General features: G+C 37.7%; 1 protein-coding gene across 4 annotated transcripts in view; it reads right to left on the bottom strand.

Moving 5' to 3' along the window:
• Window positions 1-11,870, bottom strand: part of Cntnap5c (contactin associated protein-like 5C) — a 1,032,620-nt gene that overhangs the window by 561,286 nt on the left and 459,464 nt on the right. For 3 of the 4 annotated variants that reach the window (XM_039090654.2, NM_001415869.1, XM_063272211.1), the window contains 1 exon segment: window positions 6,483-6,626. In XM_039090654.2, coding sequence (XP_038946582.1) covers window positions 6,483-6,626 — 144 coding nt within the window. 4 annotated transcript variants of the gene reach the window in all.

Raw genomic sequence — 11,870 nt, 5'->3', positions numbered from 1 at the left:
GGACTAGGGGGATTATTGCCCGGAAACCAGGAAAGGGAATAAAACTTGAAATGTAAATAAGAAATACGCAAGTTAATAAAAAAGAAAAAGAAAAAAAAGAAAAAAAGAAAATAAGTACTAAACAAAACAGAAAATTACTTTTGAAGCAGATGTACTATCTTTGGGGGAAATTTTAAGCCTGATTACAGAAATGAAAGGATCTGTGTTTTAGTATTTAATAATGTGAACCAATACATCTTAGAAGGAATGCCAAGAAATAAACCATATATATATATATATATATATATATATATGTATATATATATATATATATAAAAGTTTGGAAGAAAAATATGTATTCATTACTGTATATTACAAAGAAAAAAGCTAAGGTTTTTCTACCTACACAGTAAAACCACTTTCTGAGATTAAAATTTTTTTCCAAGTGCATTAGTGTTAACTTATTCTTGGTGCCTCATAATAACTATACTGCATTAAGCCCTGTGGATGGACATGAATTAGAAAAGTTTCAAGCAATCTGGTAAATGTAGGTAGAATAAATATTGCCAAACATTCCTTAACATTTTTTTTATTAACTTGAGTATTTCTTATATACATTTCAGGTGTTATTCCCTTTCCCGGTTTCCGGGCAAACATCCCCCTCCCCCCTCCCCTTCCTTATGGGTGTTCCCCTCCCAACCCTCCCCCCATTGCCGCCCTCCCCCCATAGACTAGTTCACTGGGGGTTCAGTCTTAGCAGGACCCAGGGCTTCCCCTTCCACTGGTGCGCTTACGAGGATATTCATTGCTACCTATGGGGTCAGAGTCCAGGGTCAGTCCATGTATAGTCTTTAGGTAGTGGCTTAGTCCCTGGAAGCTCTGGTTGCTTGGCATTGTTGTACTTTTGGGGTCTCGAGCTCCTTCAAGCTCTTCCAGTTCTTTCTCTGATTCCTTCAATAGGGGACTTATTCTCAGTTCAGTGGTTTGCTGCTGGCATTCGCCTCTGTATTTGCTGTATTCTGGCTGTGTCTCTCAGGAGCGATCTACATCCGGCTCCTGTCGGTCTGCACTTCTTTGCTTCATCCATCTTGTCTAATTGGGTGGCTGTATATGTATGGGCCACATGTGGGGCAGGCTCTGAATGGGTGTTCCTTCAGTCTCTGTTTTAATCTTTGCCTCTCCCTTCCCTGCCAAGGGTATTCTTTTTCCTCATTTAAAGAAGGAGTGAAGCATTCACATTTTGATCATCCGTCTTGAGTTTCGTTTGTTCTAGGGATCTAGGGTAATTCAAGCATTTGGGCTAATAGCCACTTATCAATGAGTGCATACCATGTATGTCTTTCTGTGATTGGGTTAGCTCACTCAGGATGATATTTTCCAGTTCCAACCATTTGCCTACGAATTTCATAAACTCGTTGTTTTTGTAGCTGAGTAATATTCCATTGTGTAGATGTACCACATTTTCTGTATCCATTCCTCTGTTGAAGGGCATCTGGGTTCTTTCCAGCTTCTGGCTATTATAAATAAGGCTGCGATGAACATAGTGGAGCACGTGTCTCTTTTATATGTTGAGGCATCTTTTGGGTATATGCCCAAGAGAGGTAAAGCTGGATCCTGGATCTTGATCTTAGAGCATAAGCCATTGGTGTTTTGTTCAGGAAATTTTTTCCAGTGCCCATGTGTTCCAGATGTTTCCCTAGTTTTTCTTCTATTAATTTGAGTGTGTCTGGTTTGATGTGGAGGTCCTTGATCCACTTGGACTTAAGCTTTGTACAGGGTGATAAACATGGAAAGATCTGCATTCTTCTACATGTTGACCTCCAGTTGAACCAGCACCATTTGCTGAAAATGCTATCTTTTTTCCATTGGATGGTTTTGGCTCCTTTGTCAAAAATCAAGTGACCATAGGTGTGTGGGTTCATTTCTGGGTCTTCAATTCTATTCCATTGGTCTATCTGTCTGTCTCTGTACCAATACCATGCAGTTTTTATCACTATTGCTCTGTAATACTGCTTGAGTTCAGGGATAGTGATTCTCCCTGAAGTCCTTTTATTGTTGAGGATAGCTTTAGCTATCCTGGGTTTTTTGTTATTCCAGAAGAATTTGCAAATTGTTCTGTCTAACTCTTTGAAGAATTGGATTGGTATTTTGATGGGGATTGCATTGAATCTGTAGATTGCTTTTGGTAAAACGGCCATTTTTACTATATTAATCCTGCCAATCCATGAGCATGGGAGATCTTTCCATCTTCTGAGGTCTTCTTCAATTTCTTTCCTCAGTGTCTTGAAGTTCTTATTGTACAGATCTTTTACTTGCCTTAACATTTTAATTCAGGATTAACTCATAAAGAGAGTAATACTGAGGGTTTTGATACCCGGAAACCCACATTGTCTTTCCTCACTCAATTGTATCTCACTTCCAGTTATTCTACTTATGTAGTTACTGAATTTAACATATCTTTTCATTAAATATGAAAAGCCATAGCCCTCTAGCTGCCTATTTGCCATTTCCAGAAGTCAGCCCATTTCTCTACACCTGCAACTGATCCCTTGGGACAAGAACTGAATGGAGCATGCCATGACAGCTGTCAGGTCTTGATGGAAAAAGGAAGTCCAAGGGTTGGGGATTTAGCTCAGTGGTAGAGCGCTTGCCTAGCAAGCGCAAGACCCTGGGTTCGGTCCCCAGCTCCGGAAAAAAAAAAGATGATTTTAAAAAGGAAGTCCAGCCTCCTCCCTCACCCAGCTGCCTAGACCAAAGCAACAATAATCTATGACATCAGTATCTTCTTGCCTTAATTTCAGGCATTCAGGGTAGGTCATTGGATCATATTACTTAACCAGAAGTACACAGACATACCCACCCATCCACCTCTGTCTCTCTCACACACACACAGTTCTGTGAAAGCCTATGAGAGACCCTGGACTTTTCTCAGGTGACTAAAAGACTCTTTCCTTCTATCCCAATCTCACAAGGTGCTTACCTGCTTCATGATTGAAAATAAGGCTCTCCTTAATAGTGCCCCATCCCCATCCTATATATGTTATGAGGCTTTATATCTAATATTCTCCCACCTCAGTCCTGATGCTGGCTGTCCACAGAGTGACAACCATTCACATAATGCTTTTTCTGAATGGATAATTTTGTTAGCTTTTTAAAAAGCATCTGTTCTTTCTTTTCAACCTCTAACAAAATATAATTTCTAGAACCGTGGCTAAAGAATTTCCCTTTGTGGATATGGTATTAGACTGCGCAGAAAATTCCACATAAAGCATAGCTAGGCTCTCCCTGTCTCAGATCCAGAATGAGATTAGGGTAGAATGAAAGAACAGTGAAGAGCTCTCATTTTTTTGTCCACAGATATGAGACAGAAAGATTACCCTGGAAAGCCATGAGGCTATTGAAACATTAAAGCCTGCCCTGGTGTTATATCTGCTCCAACAAGGCCATATCTCCTAATATTTCCCCCAAAGTTTCACCAACTGGAGATGAAGAATTCAAACAAATGAGTCTAGGTGGTGTCAGGGGAGCATTTCCCTTTAAATTACCATCATCCCCTTTTTAACAATTACCAATATTATTGAAAAGCTAATGATTACCCAAATAAGATGGGCACTCTAAGTTTTCATGAGTAAGTGGAAATTTTTACATGAGTCTTATGTGTTATTTACTGATGGGAAGGTGTTCATACCCAGTATTCCAGAACTAGTCAGTAACTACTATCTTCTTAACACCATCATAAACACTCCAATTTAAAGGATTCAGGAAAATGGTACACATCTTTTAAAAAGTTTTCTTATTTTGCATTTTCTCAAACATGCCAATTTTATATCTATATTAGAATCGAATAGTAATTTTTAGTGATACAGTAACATAGAAATCCTAAATACAAAATATCTACTACAGGTTACGTTTATCAAGCAAAGGTACCTTCTAGGTAATTTAAATAGTGTGGTTTATCAAGACAGGTGAATTATCAGATTACCAAAAAAATTGGTCATTTTTGGCATGATCATTCATGTAATCTTAGATTAGCAGAGGACACAGCATCACACAGAACACTTTAAGCCAAGTGCCTATTAAACATAAACAGTACAGAATAACTGTATACCTATTTCCACTTAGCCTGGCTACGTCAACATACCCCAAGGTCTTATTCTCATATTTTCAGGGAAGAACAGGGAAAATATGTCTGGAATCAGAAAAAAATAATCCCAGGAATCAAAGAATTATATCCTTTATGGACACTGACACATTTTACCTTTTGTTCTCAATAAAGACTTGATGAAGGAATAGGTATGTAGCTCACTCAGGAGAAATGACTGAGCTATCTTTTTACAGCATAGATGTGTCAATACAGCTGTATGGAAAGTAAGGATTCACTTTCCAGTTGGTTGCTTGGTCCAGGGAATAGCACAGTTAGGAGGTTTGACCTTGTTGGAGTATGTGTGGCCTTGTTGAAGTACATGTGACCTTGAAGGAGTAGCTATGTCACTGTGGGTTTGGGCTTTCAGACCCTCATCGTAGCTGTCTGAAAGCCAGTCTTCTCTTAGAGGCCTTCTGATAAAGATGTAAAATGTTGCTATTCTCCTGCATTGATAATGGACTGAACCTCTGAACCTGTAAGCTAACCTCAACTAAAGGTTGTCCTTATAGAAGTTGCCTTGGTCACAGTGTCTATCCCTAGCAGTAAAACCCTTAGTAAGACAACAGCCCAGAGCCTACCCTGGAAAAGACTGGGACGTCACAGAGGGGATAGCAATGAGTTTTTCATACACACCATAGCCAGATAGCTATGAGCAAAAACCTAAGAGAATGTTGAGATTCTTTATGTCTGCAAAGAACAAGTAGAATTTCACCTCCCTGGTTTCACAAAAGATGGGAAAATCTGAATTTATATCCCATATATAGGATTATTGAGGCTAAATATCTGCATGATCCATTTAGCCTGAGTCAAAGGAATGCATTTTAAATGGAAGCTTTAAATATGATTTATATAACATAATGACTTAAACAGTTTTTCCTAAAATGTATCACCAGTTATATAACTTTTAATTGAATTCAAAAGAGACTATTGATGGTAGTCTTCATGGAGATATTAGAATCATCTTACAAATTTTAAAGCAGATTTTACAATGAAAATTATCTTAAAATATAAAATATAATAGATGAATAAAAAGTCAAAAGTTATTAGTAACACACATAAGGTCTTAATAAGAAAATGTTAATAAAACAAAATCAAATAAATGTTTTCAAAGCCCCAAAATATAGTGAGTTGAATCTCTAACATCCATATAAAAATCTGGGTGTGGCTCTGTGGCTTTAACCCAAGCATTGCTTGGCATGGAGACAGGAGTATACGTTCAGTGAGAAAACATGTCTCAAGGTAAAATGACTCAACAGAGTAGAACATACAACATCCTTCTCTGGTCTCAGTGTGTACACAATAGTAGATGCCCTTGAATATACATTGACACGGTACACACACACACACACACACACACACACACACACACACAGAGGGGAAGAGAGAGAGGGAGGGAGGGAGAGAGGGAGAGAGAGAGAGAGAGAGAAAGAGAGAGAGAGAGAGAGAGAGAGAGAGGCAGACAGACAGAGACAGAGACAGAGAGATGGAAAGACAGAGAAAAAGAGACACAGGGAGAGACAGAGAAACTGAGAAAGAGAAATGCATTAAACTTTAAAAACTAATACCTGCATGTAATAACAATGAGAAGAACAGAAGAGAACAAGTTCACATTGGTGAATATACCACCAATTCAAAATAATAGGTTGAATCTTTAAGAATTCAAATTATTTAGTTTGAACAACATATAAACTAAAGTAGCTTGAAAAGTTATAATAAAAACATGGTGTAGTTCAGAAAGAAGATATGAAAACACTAGATATAAAAATACCCAAACATAGACTGGATAAATGGTTCAGTGCTTAAATGTACATGGCTTTTTTAGAGAACCCAAGTCCAGTTTCCAGTCTCTTTATTAGTTATGACAGATTTTGCAGAGCCTATAACTCTGGCTTCTGGAAATCCTATGCTATAGAACCTTAATGCCGCAAGACTCTACTGTTGGTTGACCACTGACATATTCCCGGGAAATTTTATAGCTTGTCCACAAGTTCTGTTCACTCTGCTCCTTAGTTGTAATGGGATGTCACCACCCAGCCTCCTGTGTCTAGTGCCATGTCTTTTCTTCTATCCATGATAAAATGTATTCTCTCATACTAAGAACGAGAGTAAAGCCTTCCTAACTCTAAATCATTTCTTGTCAAGGCAGAAAATTAAATTCTAAAACCTGTTTTTATGTTCCTGCTAGAATGGAAACAAAAGTTTCATGAATGCTAGGCTGGAACTCTTCTGCCTGAACTGCATACCTAGCTTTGCCTAATGTATAAGATAAACTTAATATGAAGATGTACATGGGTAGAGTTTCAGAAGCAAGACTGACCTAAAGTCCACAAACCACCAGGTAACAGAGACAGTGACTTACCACTGAGTAGATCTGATGCTTGCGTCTTTTAGCCAAATCAATTATGTTCACTCCATTGTAGTAAACGTTTTCAATACAGCCATGGAAGTTTTTCTTTAAAAAGGTCCCAGGTTTGCTTGGTACTGGGATTCCTCCAAAACTGAGCTTCATAGTAGAGAAAATAAAAATGAACTCTTAGTTATAAGATCTGAAGGAGAAATGTATGAGAAGTAAGTTCAATTCTCTAGATTTATCTGTATGTTTGAGCCAATCAACTTTAGTAATTTAGTAATTTAGCTTTTGCAGATGCCACTTGGTCACTCATTTAAAGGACACTGATTAGCCCATGTAAACATATATGTAATTGCTTGTCTCTTATGGACTCACTTAATAAAACGATTTTATTTCTTTCTTAAAAACCTTTAAAATATTTAATAAAACAGTAATTACAGAGAAAGAAGAGAAAAGAAAAATCAACATCTTTCTGTTTTTCTGTAGCACATCAGCAGAGAAGATAGGACAATAAAAAGGCTAAGGAACAAAGCAGATCCTTGCTCACCCACAGTGAAACCTAATTCCAAAACCCATAGTATCAAAGAACTTAATGTTCACACTTGTTCCCTGACTGTTATCTAAAAAGATAAAAGATTGAAATAGTACAAAATGCCCCATAGATTTGAGAAGCAATTGAGAATCAGCATAATGAAACTATAAGCAATAACTAACAATGTAATTCTGATTGTAATGTACAGGAATTATAACTTGCTGTGAAATGTGTATTCACTGATGAGAAAGTTGTACACACAAGGACCAGGAGATGCTGACAGGATAAAAACACATGACTTATAGGCTTGGCAAACCAAGTTTGCTTCTTAGTTTGTTAAACAAACAAAAAGAAAACAGCAAAAATAAAATAAAATAAAAGCAGCAATAAAATCCAAGCCAAATGAGGTAACCTATACCTGTGGATTCGGCACTACTATGAATAGATGGTAGACCAGGCCAGGAGAAACATCCAGAAATGCAGTAGTCATCTAGTCTGAAGTTACACTGCAGCAGCTAAGTCAGAAGAGACTCTGTCTCAAGGTGAAAAGCCAACAACTGCTGAAAGTTGTCCTCTGACCACCACAGGCACTACATGACTTATCCATGTGTGTGTTCATATACATGCATACGCATATACACTCAAACAGGCAAAGATTAGCAAAAGAAGTATATTTTAATTATAGATGTCTAGGATGATTACAGGATGTTAGTTTTTTTTACTCTATACTTCCAGTAATGTAGCAGAAATAATGTATGATGGATACAGTAAAGAACAAAATCCCTGTTGTGAGGACAACTCCTCCTGTGCAAGACAAGATAGTAACTATCGTCTCGTTTGCCTCACCCCCATTAACCAGCAACCAGGTTATTTCCATTGTTTGGGAATGTTGTTTTCCTAGGACTCCTCCCCCTTCTTTTTCTACCTCTTTCCTTTTGCTCTTCTTTGTTTTCTCTCTCTCTCTCTCTCTCTCTCTCTCTCTCTCTCTCTCTCTCTCTCTCTCTCTCTCTCTGGCTGTGTGTGTGTGTGTGTGTGTGTGTGTGTGTGTATTTCTCTCCTCTGTCTCCCCTTGCTTGTCTCCCTTTTCTCTCTCTTCTCCTTCCTCTTTCTCCATTATGACTTCCCCTTGTGCCTTTCTCCCCTCTTCTTTCTGGTATGTACAATGTTAGAGCAGGACATGTTAACCAAACCATTGCATCTTCTCAACTGTGCACAGAATTTTTCCTTATAATTTAAAAAGAAATTTAATTATTTCTTAGCATCATGGGATTGAATTTTATTTATACTTTTCCTCATGCTCTATTTTCTAAGCATAATTTTGATACTTTAATATATTTTTAAATTTAAAATGTTACTTTTTCTCTAAATACATATTTGTTTATTCTTTCTAGGTAATTTATTTGACAGTTTCAATGGGGTTAGGAAATGAAATTCAAGTCTGTCTTTTTGTGGCTTGCACTTTGTCAACTATGGTATCACTACAGCCCCCTCAATTCTGAGTATGTGATTCAATCATAGATAAAAACAATAGCTGGCGACTTGGATCCAAAACATGATAAGTCATTTTCTTCTCACTCTGCTTAAGCCTTGGGCTTTTTGACAAATTTTTCACCTTGATCTTTTGATTGCCTAGAGGAATTATACAGTTTTTCTTTCTTTGGTCTTTGGCTCAGATGAAACCAAGGAGGCTGAATATTCTGCTCCCAGCTTGCCTTGACAAATATCATCTCTCCAGGAATCTCACGTAATTTCTGGTGTCACAGATAGGCTGCAGCAAGAAGAATTTCAAAGAAATATCTTTTTGATGTTAAGTGCTTGAAGTTCCAAAACCTGCTTCTTTTTTTTCTTTGACCTTATTACACTGCTTTTGTCTCATAGATACTCTTTGTCCTGATCCACAATGCTACTGCCATGATGAAGAATTTCTCTGTCCTTTACTAAATATTTCTCTACCTCAGCTTAAATGTGGACTCTGAAGTGTTTACATTTTTTAAGATTTTTTTTTATATGAGAACACTGTGGCTCCTTCCAGACACAAGAGAAGAGGGCATCAGATCCTATTACAGATGGTTGTGAGCCACTATGTGGTTGCTGGGAATTGAACTCAGGATTTCTGGAAAAGCAGCAGTGTTCTTAATATCTGAGCTATCTCTCCAGCACTGAAGTTTCCACTTTTAAAGTTTTTCAAATATATGACCATTTTCTTCTGACTTTGCTCAGGTAGTAAATTTGGTGATGGGAAGTCTCCAACAATGGGTGTGAGTTAATCTCTTTTTTTTCTTATTTCCTTTGGAACTTAACCAAACTGGGTATCACTGAGTCACATGCATATGTCATAGCCATCAGAAGGTTTACCAAAATTGGTGAAATTTTGGTACTGAGGAACAAGACTGGAACTCTTAATTTTTTGGCAAAATTTCTTTATTTTGAAATATTTATTAGAAGGCTGGTAAGATTGGTTAAGTATTTAAAACACTTGCCATCAATCCTGCTGGTCTGTGCTGGTCACTATGGATGCAAATCGTGAAAGGAAATCATGGAATCTTGCAAGCTGACTTCCACAAGTGAGTAATAAACTCACAGACATAAATAAACAATAAAGAATAAAATATAATGAAATATCTCAAAACATTGATTTGGATATGAGTGCATATGCAAATGCATGCACTTGCATACATGAATATCAGAAATCAACCTGGAGTGTTGTTCTAAACGCTCTTCCCACTGAAGTTTTAGAGACAATGTCTCTCCTCCAGGTATATGGCCATCTCGCAAGTAAATACAAGTGTCTCTCCAGTGCTGAGTTTTAACGGCTTACTAACACACAAGGATTTCTTTGAACATCAGAGTTTTGATTATTTTATTTTATTTACTGTGAACATGACACAAACTGTGTCTTCTAGGAAGAATGACCTTAAATTGATAAAGTATATTCATCAGACTGTCTTATATGAAGCCCTTGGGAATATATTTTTCTGAAAAGTAATTGGTATGTGAGGGGTCAAGCCACTGGCAGCAGTGCTACATGTGGGCAAATGATCCTGGGCTAATGAAGAGGGCACAATGATCAAGCCATGGGAAACAAGCTAGTAAACAGTGCTTTTCTGAAGAATCTGCTTAAGTTCCTCAATTTTTCTTCTTGCAGTGACTGATAGTTACCTGTAAGAATGAAAGTTAATACCCTTTGCTCCTCAGTGTGCTGGGGTCATGGTGTTTATCACAGCTACAGAATGCAAACTGGAATGATGTTCTGAGGATGGTACTCAGATCCTCATTTTTACAAGGCAAACGCTTTTCAACCTCACTCATCTCCTGAGTCACTTGAAACTTCAGTAGGGACAGGTCATCCTTTATGTCTGGAGTTCAAACATAATTGATGAGTTTCTGTCATTAGAAATGTAGCCACTAATCTCAATTTTTGATGAAATCCATACATTTAGGCATTGATTTGATTTCAAATGCCTGAAACCTCCACTCTGTGATCATGTACTTTAATCCCTAAATTGTGAGCCAAATAAACTTTTTCTTCTGTAAGTTGCTCTGGTTATGGTGTTTTAGCACAGCAATAGAAAATAATTAGTACAGACATGGTCTCTTTTGTCCTGGAGCTTCCCAATTCACCAAGGTTAGTTGACAAGTGAGCCTCAAGGATCTACCTCTCTCTGCTGCCCCAACACTGAGATTATAAGTATGTACCACAGTACCCAAGACCTTTGAAATCAATTTCTCATTCTTGAATGATAAACACCTTCCTGACTGAGCTACTCCTTCAGCTCCATCCTAGTTTCAAGAAAATTGACAAGTTCCATAGCTCCACTATATTATCACCCCATCAGCATAACCTGGCAGTTTGCCATGTTGCAAGAGATCAAAACACTTGACATGCCTGCTAAAGCAATTGCAGAAAGCAAAACACAGAGGAACAGATACTGCACATGAGTTCTTAATAGTACAAACTGAGCATTCCAGCTTTCCTACAGGCCCCTACACTGATTTCCATATGTATTGGGTCTTACCCTTGAGTATAGATGCAAACCAGAGCATAAATAATGCATTGATTCAGACCCTAGAGGATGAACCAAGCATACTGGTCGAACATAAATATTATAGATGTTACTGTATAATAATCACTAATTTCCTTGGCCTATTGGTTAAATTGTATTCATTTTATTCCTCTAGAACAGATCTGGGTATAAATTATTCAGTGTTCTCTATATGCTGAGAAAACAGAGACCCCTGTTGTTGACATGGTATTTATCTGTGAATCTACAGACTACATCCTGCTTCTTAGGATCAGTGCTCATAGCCAGGTGAGAAGACAATACCTGTGTCACTACTGGTTTTTCACCCTGACCTTCACAACACATGCAAATCTCTTCACCTACAAGTTTGATGTTTTCCTCTATGGTAATTGAGAGTTCTGATGGATACAGTAGCCTGGGCTGGCATTTTTGTTCTCTTACGGTCTGTATGTCAACTTCCCAAGATTTTCTGACTTTTATACTCTCTGTTGAGAAGTCTGGTGTAATTCTGATGGGTTTTCCTTTACATGGTACTTGACTTTTTTCCCTTACCACTTTCAATATTCTTTCTTTGTTTTGTGCATTTGTTGTTTTGATTTTTATGTGATGAGAAGAGGCAGGGGGAGGGAGGAGGGGATAGGGGGCTTATGGATGGGAAACTGGGAAGAGGGATAACATGTTTTTAAAAAGTGTGATGTCACCATCAATATCTGCAGTGTTCTCTATTCCTGTTTTCTTAAGATAAGAGGGAACTGTTTGCAGAATGTACAGAGCTGGCCATGATGCAATTTGATTTTGAAGGCAATTTGATCATGCTGGGTGAGTTGAATATATTTCCTTGAA

This window comes from Rattus norvegicus, chromosome 13 (genome assembly GCF_036323735.1).
Source record: "Rattus norvegicus strain BN/NHsdMcwi chromosome 13, GRCr8, whole genome shotgun sequence".
Taxonomy (NCBI): domain Eukaryota; kingdom Metazoa; phylum Chordata; class Mammalia; order Rodentia; family Muridae; genus Rattus; species Rattus norvegicus.
Note: the sequence above shows the minus strand (reverse complement) of the source record. Positions and strands in the feature narration are given on the sequence as shown.